This window comes from Caloenas nicobarica, chromosome 9 (genome assembly GCF_036013445.1).
Source record: "Caloenas nicobarica isolate bCalNic1 chromosome 9, bCalNic1.hap1, whole genome shotgun sequence".
Taxonomy (NCBI): domain Eukaryota; kingdom Metazoa; phylum Chordata; class Aves; order Columbiformes; family Columbidae; genus Caloenas; species Caloenas nicobarica.
Window position 1 is genome coordinate 6,089,678 of NC_088253.1, and position 15,891 is coordinate 6,105,568.

General features: G+C 36.7%; 1 protein-coding gene across 3 annotated transcripts in view; it reads left to right on the forward strand.

The window, feature by feature from the left end:
• FTO (FTO alpha-ketoglutarate dependent dioxygenase) overlaps positions 1-15,891 on the forward strand; it is a 239,940-nt gene that overhangs the window by 104,648 nt on the left and 119,401 nt on the right. For all 3 annotated transcript variants that reach the window (XM_065640793.1, XM_065640792.1, XM_065640794.1), the window contains exon 8: positions 624-748. In XM_065640793.1, coding sequence (XP_065496865.1) covers positions 624-748 — 125 coding nt within the window. The remainder of the gene's footprint in view (positions 1-623; positions 749-15,891) is intronic.

Consider the following 15,891-nt stretch of genomic DNA (forward strand, 5'->3'; position numbering starts at 1 on the left):
GGAAGGCCAGTAACTGTTGATCTGCAGAGACCGTCATCCTACTACACAGATGCTTTAAATCCATGGCACGTGTGTGTGTATATTTTTTTTTCAGCAGTTTTTAATTTATTCCGTAAATGAAAAAGGTAGACTTTTACTACTTGCTTACTTGAAATATTTCATGATAAAGAGAACATGGGGACATCATCAGAAATTCATTTTAGAAGATAAAATACAAACAGGTATTTTATTCTTTAGCTTCACAAAGGCTCAAAGGGGAGGGGGAAATCCCCCAAATGCTGTATTGAGGGAAACAATTTAATATGATTTGATACAAGAAAATATTTAGAAAATTAAAGAATTGCATCTCAAGAAAATGAGAGCTGGAGTGCACAATGTCTTGTTGTGTTACTTAAGGCAATGAGATTTTAAAGTTTACCTTATGTGCCATGTATATTGATTAAATACCAAATATATGGTGGCCATTTCTAACCATCATTTACTGTATTGATTTGTCAGCAGTGGAACTGTAATAAAAAAAGCTATTGATTTACTGTCCTTATTTGCTTATGGGCTTTTTATTAATTTTACACATTGTTTCCTATTTCTAGGTTATAATTTCTATGTGTTTTTTTCCCTTTAAGTCAAGCCTGGTCCTCTCTGAAGTTGGAAAAAAGGAACAAGTTAAGGAAAAAAGGAAAGAAGCCATCAACTGCTTCTTGCTAGTCCTTACTGAGCGACAAAGGCTGCGGAAAGAATGGACAGCAAGGTGAGAAATTTTTGCAAAATAGTAAGTTAATAAAATTAGAAACAAGTGTATCATTTACACTCCTCAAAATTCTCTTGGCAGGGGGCAAGTTGACCCTTTAAAAAAAAAAAAAAAGTCAAAATTTTTACCGCTTAAGTAGTATTTTTCCTTGAATGGAATAGTCAGTATTTCCGCTTCTGATTTCAGAGTTATTTTTTGGGGTAGAATGTTCTGTGCTTATATAGCGTAGTCTATTGATAATGGCTTGATAGGCAGCATATGTATTTGAAAACTGGTGTCACATGCCCTAAGGTTTTCCTTATATTGCTGACAATGTGTGTGCTCGTAGATACCCGTCTGCTCTGCCCTCTTCATGGTCCTCACGTGACGTCCTACTGGTGTTAACTGGGTTGTATTGGATGAGATTGGCATCAATATATATATTGCTAGAGTTCATCTCATGCGACTGTTTTATTATACTTGAGTTTTTCAACTGAACTCATTGCCATGGTAATAAATCAGGTGATGTTGTTAACTATTTTTAAAAGTTGCTTATGTTTTTATTTGAAAAAGTTTGTTACTGGATTGTAGTTAAATGAATGCATTTCAGAAACTACAGATACATCATGCTCCTAGTTTGTTCAGAAATACGTGAATTCAAAAAAGGGAGTTTCCACTGTATGCCACCTTGTGTCCTTCTCTTTAGCTGCTAAATGAGTTGATGTACCTTTTTCACATCTGTTTCTGAAAGCTATAGATATAAACTCGTTTAATATTTTTTTTTTTAATTTATAATATTTACATAAAATTTGTAACAGTCTACAAAAATTTTCTACCAAATGTACGGATGTTCTGTGCTTAAAATTAAATAAGTTTGTAGTCTGAAGTATTTTTAAGTGCTAGTTTTGATAACAGTATCTCATTTAATTGGTAAATGTGGTAAATGCTCCAGGTAAGAGAGTTCTCCTGTGTTTTGTTAGTGTATAATTTTGAAAAGTTCATGAAAATGCTATGAGGTTGACTTTAAAAAGTTAATTGTAGATGTTGGATCTGACACTCCAGCGGCTTTGCTGTTCCCGGTAATTACAGTGAGTGGACTTGAAACATTTTAGAAGCTTTAGATAAAAATTGAACATTATTATATAGTAGTGATTATTAGACAAATTACAGGGTGTGTTTTCCAAGTCTTCATTCTGATGAGTATGGAATGTTAATTTGTATACTAATCAGTTAAGACCTCGGAGTGGAAAGGAGCTTAGCAAGGTGAGTCTTGTGTTATCGTGTGGTTTCTGTTTATTCCTTTTTGAGGAATTCAGAGGATTTCTCTGTGGGGTTTTGTTGCCTTGATCACCATGCTTACTAAATAGTGCAAAGGGTTTGGCTACATTGAAAACTGAGGAAATCACTTAAGGCTTCTCCATGGGACACATGCGTCTCTTCCGTGAACCAGAATAGAAAGTTTCCTAGAGATTGGAAAAGGCTGAGCAATTCTAATGAGGGGAGTGTCTTTTTTAGCGTTCATTTAGTTTAACAATGATTTCCTAATATCCGAAGTCATCAAGAATCATGGCAACAGGGACTCATTTAAAAGTACGGCGGGTTCCAGTGTCCATGGCCTCTGCTTGCGCTGCGATGGAGGCTGGAGCAGCGTTGCCGTCGCAGACAGAGTCTCGCCTCTGAAAACACTGAAGTTCTTGGTTGGGGGTGGGGAGAGGCACAAGCAGACAAAGTGCAGGCCTCCTTCAAACTAAACACCTGAAAGAACATTTCAAGAGTATTGTGCCTTGGAAGTTTTGAAAGAAAGTGTCCTTTGAGTATTAAATATCCATAATCCTCCTTCTTTCCATTTGATGTTTCCCATCCCAGCGACCTATCTGAAAGTCTCATCCATATGATCTGCAGAAACAGACTGTTACCGTACACCTCACTCTGCTTCATCAAAGCTTTGGCTCGATGTCTGGAATGAAGCGCTGACTGGGGTAGCCATCAAGCATACGGCGGTGAAAGTTATAAAACGTCCGCCGTGGTACTAGCAGGGCTGCCCATGTTTTAGAGATCAGTCTATTGTGTACTTTGGAATTACATGAGAAAAATGTGCTTGGACAGGAAATAATTAGCACTTGTCAAAGGGCAGGCAATAGGTTACAGTATTTTACTTTCAACAGGCTATCAGGGGATCAGCTAGATTAGATAATAGAATTTTTTTCCTCTGGAAGTTAAATACAGACGACTCTAATTATCTTACATTGTGCATTAGAGAGCACATTATGCACAGTACAACTTCAAGAAATTTAGGTCAGTGAAGGGAGGGCAGCTGGCAAAAACTTTGCTCTGCGCTTGGTATTTGTAGAGTTATGTGGGCATTCTGTTCTTTGATGGGTTTTGTGTCATTGACGCTTTAAATAAAAAAAAAAAAACAAACCATGCTGGGAGCTGTTAATACAAACTAATTCAACTTTTAGAAATTTAGCCTTTCTCAGAGAAAGGCATCTGGACTTGTTTGATGTGTGTATGTATCTACTCGGATAAAGCACGTCATTGCATTATTTAAGTTGTACCAGTGATTCTGCACGTTAACCAGCTGAAATTACCCTTTAAGTGTTTGTTCCAGCTCCATAGCCCAAAACATGTGGTAGTGTGCTTAATGTTATGCTTTGCCGTTTCATATACTTTTGCCTCGAAGGTGTCATCGGTATCTTAAGTGTCTGAGCTGGTCTTCTAGGGATTCGAGTTGTTCTGCTGTTGAGTGGTAGTGATCCAAAATACTTCAGGTAGGACTCAATGAATGTCCTCTAAGTGTTAATAGAAATGGCCCAGAGTTTCTAAAGCCCCAGATTTGTTTATACTGCATGATAGTGCCTGATGGACAGGTTGTTATAGCTGTTAAAGAGCTGCTCTAGCCCTTTGAACTGACCCCTTCTCGACCTCTGCCTACACAAGGTCACTCTTCGGCTTCTCTAAAGCAAGGGGAACCTTCGATTCTACTGTAACAAATAGAGGGGAAAGGGAACAGCTGTGAATTTTGGACTAACCATGCAAACCTGAGTAGACTTTTTAGGGTCACTGTATGATAATGAAAATTGTTACCAAATTATATGGAAATTTAACAGCAATAGTGGGAAAGAGAGGGCGGAGTCTAATGCATTGGGTTTGATAAATGAAGTGTGAAGTTACCCATCTGGCTCTAGACAGCCCTCTCTTTCTCTACGAAAGAGAAACATTTAAAAATAACCATGGTACATCTAGAATCAATGACCCATACAGAGAGCTGGAATAGATCAAGATTTAATGGTGGCTGTGGAAGAAATTATCATTTGAAAAGTGAGACAAAGGATGAAAAAGTACAGTTCAATATCTGCACCTGATTCATTTTCAAAAAAGGCCTTAATATTTTTAGCCTGTTGATGATGTTATTGACATTTTTTATTTTACTTTTTAACTAGAACCAGAAAAGTTGTTACAAAGAAACTGTAAAAAAAAAAAAGTACTTGAATTTCAAAAGATGTTGTACTTTACCTGCTCAGTAAATGCCCAAGAGAACTAGACAGTATAGTTCAATCAAAATTGTATCTTTTATTTCCTCTAATAGAACTCTTATCGTGTTATAATAATACTGTCTTCAATGCCTGCGTGACATACTCCACTTAATTGCTAGTAGTTTTCTGCTATATTTTTCATATGTATACATTTACTACCAAACTAATTTGTCATCAAGAAATCAACAGTAGATAAATTTAAAGGATAGTGTTTAACTGCATTGAAATTACTAACTGCTAGGAAAAAAACATGGTTAGTTAACCCATTACTAAAATAAGTATTTTTCATACAAAAATTTTATTAGTCTAAAATGGTTTTCTTTTGACATAGACTCTGATGCCTGTTTTGCTGTTTCACTAAGTGAAATTGCACAATTTCTCTTGGGGGGAAATTCAGCCAGTAAATGTAAAGTTTTGGAGAAAGACATAATAAAGTGGAAAGTTCTATAGGAAAAGTAAAATTATTTATGATGGTTGTATTTTCATAGTTGTGCTACTTAGTCAAATTCTGAAATCTTGAGTTGTCTCTAAGTCATCGTGTAATGACAATTTGACGTAGTGAAAACAGAATAAACATTCAATAAATAATTTGGACCACAATAAAAGCAAAATTCTTCTGGTTCATGAGATAAACAGCAGAAAAGTGTTAATCAATTATAATTGATAAGAATCAATAGCTTAAAACCTTGATTCATTGAAATAAGACAATTAAAAAAACCCCTATTTTATGCAGTTATTCTACAACCCGTAACATTTTGTAGATAGGATGATTGTATTTTTAGAAGTGTTATATTCTTCCATCTTTACACAACACTTCAAAAAAGAACCTCTTACTCATGGAAAATTGTATAAGTTTCAGGTTTCAAGTCAAACGTGAGCTGTAATTCCTTAGGAGTTTTTTGCCTTTGTCAAACCCCTTCTAAGATCTCACAATTTTGACGTAACAATGTAAAGGTATTTTTTTTTCTAGCTGCAGTGAACACTTGTCAAACTACTGACATAGTCTTACCTCTCAGCAGTGAAATCTATATTATTATGTGGATAGTTATAGAGGAATTCGAATTATAAGTACATAGCGTGACAACTGAGTCCTAATCTGTGATAACACTGTTGTGTTCTGTAGTAAGAATAATGACGAATATGAGAGTGGAATCCTGAAAAAGTATGTAAATGAGACACAAACAGGACAACTTCTATATATTTTATTTTCTGTTTTGAATAAAAAGTTTATTTTTTTGTTTTTTAAATATACCTTGGAATTTTAGATCAGATCTAAGAAGGTAATTGAGGTAGATTTTGTTCTTTTTAGCTCCAGTAGGAGAGAGTGGTGTTGATGTAAAGAGGGAATGTATTTCTTTCTGTAACACAAGAATAGTCCATGGGTTAAGAAGTTAGCCTGGGCTTTGGGAAATTTGGAGCAGCCGTTTTCCTTCTTTGACAGACTTTTTGTATTTTTCACAATCTCACTAAATGCTAATTTTTAAGTGAAATGTGGTAATACTGATTGAAAGACTGGTTGACAAATACTGAAACTTTTTACACTCTCACAAGCCTGCCAAGATGCTAAACATATGAAATATTGTGAGCCCTTCAGAAACTACTGCAATGGGAGCTACACGAGTTCCAAAGATTTAACAGACAAATTGTGGAGATATCAAAGTCTGACAGAGAGCGAGGGGAAGTATTTGGGTGGTTTAAAACTTTTGTAGTGGTTTTGTGTAACATTAGAATGACAGATTTTTTTTTTTCCATGTGGAGGAATCCCTGTTTCTGAGATTCTGAAGGATCTCAATATGCACCACAGTGTGATCTCCAGTGGTAACAGTTGTCTTCTCTGGACAATACGTGTGTCAGCTGGAATGGATACTCAGTAAGTCAGCAACAGCCATAGATAAAAATTTTGATTCATCATTTTGGAAATCATAAGGAATAAAAAACTAAAAAAGAAAATTATATTTGTACTCTTTGCTATTCGTATTTTGTGTGTGTGCATGTGTATGCTCTTTAAAAGAAGATAAAACTCTTCTGCACCCAGTATATAACCTGAAACAGTTTTTCGGAAAGTGAATGTACGTTGCGAGTTAGAGGGTGATGCTGAGTACTGCGTGTTGATGGGGAAGGTGCTTTAGGCAGCCTGCAAACCAGCCCTGCAGCTTCCAAACGACCGGAGCGAGCGCCGCGACTCAATGAAGTTGTCAGGTCTCCTGCCGCAGTTCTGCTCGGGCATCAGCTGCCTTTGCTGACCTTTGACTTTGCTCCAGTTGCTTATTACCCGACTCCTTTTGCTTCTCCTGACCCTTCCTGTTTCCTGCCTCTGTCCTTCACCTGTGTTTCTTGTCTTGAGGAGCCTTTGAAGCAGCCAAGCTGGGGATCAAGAGGTACCAGTGCTCTCCAGCACAATGGAAATGCTGCCTGATTAAATGCTGCTGTTTAACCACCCCTATTATTGCCTTTGAAACTGTCTTGGCCCTTTACCCATGAAAAGACTTTATGTTCACAAGCTGTGGCTCCTTACAGAAAATGCTGCTTCTTACCTTGTGATGTCACTATATACACAGCAAATATGGGGCAAAAAATGTTCTTTGGCTTAGGGACTTAATACAAATGCTATTATAGGGCAGTCCAGTAAAAGTCGCAGAACTTCAGCTCTGTGCATGGCTTTCGTGTGCGTCAGGCTCTTTCATTACGTGCTTTGTAGGGATTGTTTACTTTGAGGGTTTACTTTATCATTTTTATTTCGTTTTAATGCCCCACTTTGGAAAACCATAGAGAGATGCACTATCCCATACCTGAATAACTACTGGATCAAAATTCTTTGACATTTCCCTTTTTGATTTTGTGCTTTTTTCTTGTTATATTAGATGGATTTTTCAAAAAATGATTCAGTGACACTGCCAAAACTGAAAACTAACACAAAGTTAGTCCTTATTTACAGTGCAATTAAGTTTCCAAAACAAAAAATGATAAAGACTTTTCCCACTCTGTCAGAATGCATTTGACAAATATTTTCTTTTTTAGCTAAATTTCTTAGAGGTTTGGCTTTAGTTCACCTGGACAGGCTTTTGAAGTAAACATGGGTGACATTTCCTTATTCATGTAAGCTTTCATGATTGCAGTACAAGAAAGATAGTTCGTGTTGTTTTTCCAGTGGTTTGACAACGATTTGCTCACTACCACTGGAAGATCTGAATGCTGGCAATGGAGATTATTGTGTTGCCGGGCTACAGGATACTGAAGATGGAGTAGATCAGAGGTGACAAATTTATAATCTGTGGAGACCAAGTGTCAGCCACATCATCAGCCAGTTGAAGCACAAAGTAGCATTAGCATCAGCTGTTGTAGTTCCTGTAAGAGAGAATGGTGGCTGCCAGAGGCAGGGGAAAAGGAGCAAAGCTGGGAGAATTCAGCGTGCTGTACAGTGCTCTGTAGCTGCCCATATTAGCTAAAGACCTACTGTTAGAAAATAGGGATGGTCCAAAGAACGACAAATTATCATAGGTTTATTTTGCTTTATCCTGTGAGGTTTCTTTCTTCTGTAATATCAATCCATGCTTTCCTTTGCCTTCAGCAAAATGTGCTAATGTCTTGGTATGTAACATGTTCATAGAACTACTCACAAACTTAGTATGAACTAAAACTTTGTCTAAAACTAGATATTTAAAATTAATTGAATCCAAAGATGAAATTGTCTCTTCTGTAAAATAATAGAAGCCTTATCCAAACAGGACTTTATTGTTGTTATTACCACTTCGTTACAGCTTTTTCTGTCATAAAGCTGAATTAAATAAAGTTAATTTGGAGGATCTGGGTTAAATAATCTGTATATATTACCAATACAGAAAAACACAGGGTAACATAAGGGGTTTACCTAGCCAAATGGTGTGCTTATCATGTCATAGAATGAGGCATGAGTGAGCAGATGCTTACATAAGTTCATGACTTAAGTCTTAAATGCTGTCAGCCTTATGTTATTAAAGTTTTTCCACATATATAGAACTTGATGGCTCCAGGGATTGGTAATGAAATACAAAGCCTTTTGTTTTCAGGTCAGTGGTTCAAATATGGTTCAGGTAGATAGTGCCAAAGATTATTCCCACTGGGCATCTGTGTTTGATGGCCTATGTAAAATGCATTGGTTCTCCAGCCCTGGTAGGCAGGTGTGTATATCACATAAAGCAACTGTTACAGCTGACACTAATTGGTGCCCTTGCTGGCATTTTGGGAGCAGCCAAAAATTAAATGGATGTAGAAACTGAGCAAGATGCTGTCAATGCTCTACGCAGTCTAGACCATGGTTGTGAGAGAGTAGATAAAGCCCGTGAATATCGGGGCTGACTGTGGGCAAAAAGGGGATGTCTGTCTGTTCCATTGCTCTATGGTTTGCTTGTGCTAAAAGTTATGGTACCGTACCCAGATAGCCTCATGCTGCTGAGAGTCGCTGTAAATTCCTGGGTGATGTCAACTGCATTGGACGAGAAGGAAACACAATCCACTGGGAGGTCAAAGAATGGGCTGGAGATGTTTCAACTAGGCAAAGAAACCAAGACAAACTGGAAAACAGAATTAGCTTTACTTGTTTATTTTTCCTCTTAATGAGATCTTTTGGGCATTTAAGCAGTTTAATTTGGCTGTATGATTTGTGCTGTTTATTTTTTCTGAATTTTCAATTCTTAATGTAATATTGATGTGGAATTATTGTATTATAAAGTGATGTTTAAAATACCTAAAAAAGGAAGCTGGCATTTCTTACGCTTAAGATGTTGTGCAAAAATGGAGAACTTGGGAACCTGTTACATAGCATGTGGTGTTCGATTTGTCTTGGTCTTCTTTTGGTAAATGACAGCAGCCCCAAATGGGAACAGTGCTTGAAGTGTATGTAATAGCAGTAGGAAAAAAGCTAATCTTGAGTAGCCTGGCCAACTGAGAACACTTCTGGAGTTATGCAACACCTCAACTTACTGCTAATTCAAAATACTCATATTTCCATATTGCTTTATTCTAGAAATTACCTATCCTGAGTTGGTGATGGAGCACGGGTGAGAAGTGTGTTAAAGGAACATCAGTGGACGTCAGTGATATAATTAGAAATTGAGAGAAATAATTGAAACAAAAAGGTATCTTGAGATGTATCAAAAAGATTAACTGAGAAACAGGCTGTCAAAATGCAGGATTTCTGGGAGAAGCTAAGAAAAAGCTATCAAGTATTAAAGCAAAAGCAGGAATACTAGGAGAAAAGAGTATTCTGTTGAGAAAACGGAGTTCTGAGAATTTTAAGAGCTATTAATAAGAGGGTTTTCCACACTTTCTACAAGGGTAAACTGAATGGATCTATCGGTTATGCCTGTGGATTTGCTGGAGTCAGATTTAGCTCCAAATTACACTGGAGGGCATTTTTTTGTACAAGTCTAGACAACAGTCTTAATTTTTGCTAGTTGTATTGAGCAAGTTGACACTTCCCATTTTTATTTTCTCATATTTAGTTATGTCAACATGTGGTCTGAGTTCGGAAAAATACTCTTATCAGAATTATTTTTTGATCACCTAGTGAAGGTGGATTTGAACAAGTGCTCAGGAGATCTAAGGTCATCAATGTATCCACTCCAGTGGAGATGACTTGCTTGCCATACAGCATGTTGTTAGTAAGGCATTTAGGGTGTGATTATTTAATATTAAGCCATCCTGAAAGCATTTTAGGTATTTGCCCTCCTTTTTATATTTGGACATATGGATAATCCCAAAATCCAGATGTGTGTGTGTTAGGGATTGGGAGGGAGGTTGGAGGAGGGGAAAGGTGGGGATGAAAGAGGATTTGAGAGGGAAGAGGGTGCAACGTCGGAGAAGGTTTTTAACTGTTTTGCTTGCCTGTAGGTGACACTGTTGCATCATTTATCTGTACGTTTTCACATATCTTGTCCAGGGACAAAAAAAAAAAAAAGTTTCATTAAAATAATTTGAGAGAGATTCAAATAAATACATTATACTAACAAGTCCTTAAGTCATGGCTTGAATGTAGAGTCAGATGCAGGTAGATGAATTGCATGTTCTCTTTCTTAAAGATGGCAGCAGTTTATGATATTATTTCTGATTAACTAGCTCACTAGCACTGCATCTTCAGTTCAGTATTCCCTTGACAGGCAAGATGCTAAAAGGATTGCTCTGCATGCTTCTAAAGACTAATGTAATAAACCATGATGATAATACACTGATGAAAAAAAAAATCTTAATTTGCTGCTAAGTTATGGCAATATAAAGTTAAAATGTTTTTCTTTGCTCAAGCCGTTTAAATTAATAATGTGTGCCATTAACTGAAATCTCACAGAGGATTTTTTTCTTCTTTGCCATTAAGTATGCTGGCTACAGAGAAAATGAAATATTCTATGAGGCTTGAGCAATCATCTATCTCTAAGCTACAGTGTGCCTGCTGCCAGATGTTCAGGTGCTGGTGCTGCTGCTTTAACATGTATATCTCTTCCAGGCAAAAAAACCAATATATACATCAGTCCAGGTGCAAGGTGGCCTTGCCAGCAAACCTGCCTCCTCCTAGCTGTGACACTCATCCCCTCCCCGTCAGAATGTGTACGTTAGAAGGGGATTGTAATTAACCCCTGGAAAGCACAGGTTTCACTAAAGTGATGGGCACAGTAATGATATTGTTAGCTTCCTTAATTTCCAGTTTCACCATCAATTATGCCATGTGTTTCATCCAGTTGGTGCTACCCTCCCAGTGTTAATTATAACCTACAAGACTGTTAGAGTTAATTTTATGGCAAGCATATTGTCTCTTCAAGGCTCCACAGCAGCTCATAAATTATCTTGAAGGTAAAATGTAACTTGGGGAACTAGTTATGAAAATTCCATCCATCTCGCTTAGGAGGTGCAGCTGCTACTGTCAGCTGCCTCGCTGCTGCATTGTGAAGGAATTATGGTGGGTCAGGTTGAAGAGGCGAGGCCCAGGCTGTCACCGAGGAGAAAGGCTGTCCTGGCCCTGTCAGACAAGTACCTTCTGCTGGTCCCCGGTGGGTTCCCATTGCAGGCAGGAGAAGGCAAGCGGTGCAGGTGGATGGTCCCCGAGCTGTCTCTATTCATTACTTTACAGAAACTTGTTTTAAGTAGGCAGGTACGGAGACCTTTTCACTGTTGTCATAACGTTAGGCATCATCTGCAAAGTGCAAGATAGATAACTCTATAAATAACTGCTGTTCTGTTGGGCTGCGGTAGTGGAGGAAAGATGATTAGCGCCGGAGACGCACATGAAATAGCTCGCTGGTTTGTAAAATGACTGTTGGTTTAATTGTAGCAATAGCTTGGTTTGGAAGAGCACAGCTGTTTGCTTTTATTTCGCATGCACAATATGAGGAGGTGCAATTTCACTGCTAAGTAATTTGTGTTGGAGTTGCACATTAAATAAATTAGCATAGGTTTATATTGGAATTATTTATGACATCTGTGTGTGTGTCCTGGTTTTTTGCTGAAGGAATTGCAAACACTTTCTTTTTTTTCCTCTCTCTTTTTGTAAGAAAAAAAAGCAAGTCACTACTCAGAACAATGAGCTCAGCATTCAGTGCTATTCATATTTTTGTAGTATACTTGCATCATTACTATAATACCTTATTCTGCTCTTTGTAGCGAAAATACAAGACTACTATAAAAATGTCTTATTCTGCTGTCTCTTCCTTTAATACTTTGTATTTCAATAGTTCAAAATCATGTCAAGCTTTGGGTGTTCCTTTAAGAATGAAAACGAAGTACAAATCAAATTTCCTGAGAGGCTTTTTTTCTTCCACTATTTTACCTTTTGAAAGGACTTCTGTGTTTACAGTGGTGTTTCCTAACCTCGTTTACAGCTGGGAGGGCATATGAGAAGAGACCCTGAAAGCTGATACTTAACGCATTTCCATAGGCAACCGCAGTGCAGATGTGAATGTACAGAGCCATTGCGAATGAGGAAATGTTGTGAATTCAATTGGGGAGAAAATGAGCAAACACAATAATGAAAAACAGCAGGGATCATGTATTTAGGTATCTATTGTTCATTTGTTTTGACAGTCTTCATTCAGTTTGGTATTTTTGATCATTCATTATACAATGAAGAAAACTTTTTCAAAATATTGCAGACTTCATTAATTGGACCTTTTATATGTTTGCGAAGTGGGGAAAAAAAGGCTGAGTGTGTATTAGTACATCTCTAATGTATATGCATTATTGCTTTTCCCCTGGAATTTACAGTAAATGTTTTGTGATATCTTTTAGTGGTCTATTCTTTTTGCAGAGTCAACAATTGCATTTCATTGTATTCAGAGAAGAAACTCCTAAGTTTCAACTGCCCAGAATCCTCTATTTCCATTTGTTTAGTTATTTGGAGGGAAGCTGTGCATTAGGCAACCCAGGATGCTTCACCTGGTCATCTACATCATCATCATCTCCTAGACTGCAGGATGTCCATTACTATACAAGGATTATCCTTCAGTATTGCCAAGGCACCCCCTCCATTGTGGGGAATTTCCTAGTTATGGTTCTACATCATGCCTGGGAACTCTCTGCAATATGTGCAGTTGCTGTAGTGTGGTTCTCACTGTATTTTTGATGAATTTGTGTAGGTTGGGGACAGGGAAGCAAGCTGAGAATTTTCATGTCCAATACTGGTTTATAAAAGGATAACACAACTGCAGAATATCCAAAAACGTAACATTTGTTTTGCTTAAAATAATGGGAAAGTATCTTGATTATCATTGTCATCATCCTCTCAGATTGATTTTTTTACACCATTGCCATATTGCTGAGTTCAAGAGACTTACTCTGGATTTAAGTCAGTGTAGGTGAGAAGAGAATCAGTGCACGGGTCCTGGTGTAAATATCCTTCACATTTTCTTGTGATGGAATCTCAGACTTTTATTGTGACGCTACTGCAAAAAGACGCATCCGATGAAAAGTCTTCGATTTGTAATTTGGAACATAAAATGGTCGTTACCAAAGTAATTATCTTTTAAGTATAAGAAATTATTTTTGTGGATTCAATAAGAAAACCTTCTTCAAAAGAAACTGCCTTTGTTTCTTGGCTCTTGGCTGACTTCAGTAGCAAAAGCTGCCTTTGGAAAGCAATAGATCTCTTTGGTATTGCAAACGTGGTTTTTAGGAAGGTGGATTAAAGCAGCTGTAAAATAATGGGAGAAAGGACAACTTTGAGTTGGATCCAGACCACTCAGTTGTCGAAGGCAGACACACTTAAAAAAAGTTGCTTTCTTGCTTAACATGATTCTTATATCATTAACCCAAGAAGACAACTGATTTTTCAAAATAGTCTCAATACTGGATAGTCGTTAGATTCCAAAAAACATTTGGAAAAAAGGGGGTTGTTTATGGCTTTAGAGTCTTATTTATGACACATAGAATTTAGACTTTTTTGTAAAATAAATAATTTAAAAGAGCACAAACTCAAATGAAATATGTTTGCCAATTAAGTGCACTATCAGCCAAATGTATTTCTAAGAATAAAAATAATTATGTAGCGCATATATGTAAATATAAAAGAAATTAAATTGGTGTTAGTTTGTGCAGATCGCTGTTGAAGCTTGGTGCTTCAAAATGTATAAAGAAATCGTAATTTTTAATATTGTTGTAACAGGATTTTTTTTTTCTTTGTTTTTTGCTTGGCAATAAGTTCCAGTAATGGGCAGACCTGTGCGCGTGTTGAATCCTGTGGAAGCAGTGGAGCGCTGTATGCAGCTGACCATTTGCTTATTCAGTTTGCCCATGAAAACAAGTTATCAGTAGAGCTTCTCTCTGTTCCGGTACTCTAATATAGTACATTTTGACGTGAAATAATTTTTCTTTTATTTGACAATATTCTGATCTATTTGCTCTCGATGTGTAAAAGCCATTTCATAATTTGTCTTGGGTGAGGAGTTCCTGAGTAGGACTGCTAGACTACCCAAATACTATGTACATTTTATTGTATAATTGAAGTTACATGATTAAGAAGTAGAAGCTTGTATTTGTATATGTATTTACTTCCTGGCTCAACAGAAGCATTAAACAAGTTAATTTCTAGAGTATATATAGTCTCTTTGAAGTAATATAGCTGCAACAAAATAGAATCACGTGTTTGAATTTTCATGAATTTAATGCAATCGACTTTAAGTATGTGTTTGTCTTCTAGCATAAATATAGGTCCTCTTGTCATTAGTCCTTCAGTTTAACTATGCGCTCAGAAGTACTTTGTTGAGAAGACATACACTTGATTTGATGAACTTGGACTATATTTAGGGATTTTTCCCTCTCCACAATGTCCTTCTGTAAAAGGAAATACTCTTGGTCTGTATTCAGAGTGTTTGAAAAGAAATGAACAAAGCAAGCAAAGCAAACAAAGAACCCACAAACAACCAACAGCAAAACAACAACAAAAACCCTTTGAACTTTAGAATAAAGAAAGTGCTGACTGACCTTTTCTGCGCACTCTTAATTGCTAACTGATACAGAAAATACGAACCCTTCAGCTTGTATTAATTTTTATTTTTATCCTACAAAATAAACTGTAAGAGAACAACATACTGTCAAATATCAGAAGAGGTTACATTTTTAAGTGTACAACTTTTTAAAATGTGCCCATTATTATGAGGTGCAAATGATGAATACAGAAAAATAATTTTGTTTGCCTGCTCATTTTTTTTGCTCAAAAGCATGACCTTTATTTAAGTATATTATTTTTCTGTGTCACACACCAAAAAACCCTACAAGATTTATTGGCATTTGTATGGAAAAAATGAGAAGATTTTCATGTTTTGTGAGAAACTTAATACACTCTCACAGATGGCCCAGCTCAGGTGTGATTTTAATTATGAGATAAAACAAAGCCCAACACAGTAGGAAGTAGTCTTAATAAACGGCCTGAAGCTTTTGTCTTCATGTGTCAAAAAGCCTTTTTATTGCGTGATGAATTTTTTTTTTTTTTACTAACTGTTTCTAAAAATGCTTGAAAAAAATACAAGGGCTTCCAAAGTTCAAGTGAATTATTTTGGTCAAGTAAAAAATAAGACTTTTTTTTTCCATTTCTTTTTCCTTCCCAATAAATATAGACTTCTCTGGCAAGTCATAGAAAAAAAGCATTAGCAATAGTTAAACCTGCGAGAACAAAAATGCTTTATTTACAAATAAAACCAGTTTCTAATTAGATGTTGCCCTTGTTTGTTAGAGTATCACCTTGGTTAGGAGTAAAAAAAACTTAGAATTTGTTAATCCTGGCTTAAACCACATTATCAGAAACTAATAATAGTTTAAATCCTGCTATGGTACTCAGCCTTCATTATTAAAATACAAATAGTATGGTCCTGTTGTTCAATATTACTGATATATTATAATAATGTTATACTGTCTTTCTTAGTGGGGAATTATGAGGACTTCATGTTAGGACCTCAGTGTCCTGACATAGTTAATTATCCATAGATAATGGTTTTCAGCAGTAGCTGTTCTGAACATCACAACCTCACTGTTAAGGGCTTAATAAATATTTGCAGACTCAGGTGCAGAGCACCTATGTGCTGCTCTGCAGTCGCCAACAGCTGGGGCTTCTCTCCTGCGCGATGCATCACGGACAACGTCTCATTTATTGCGGCAAACCTAATGGTGCAAATG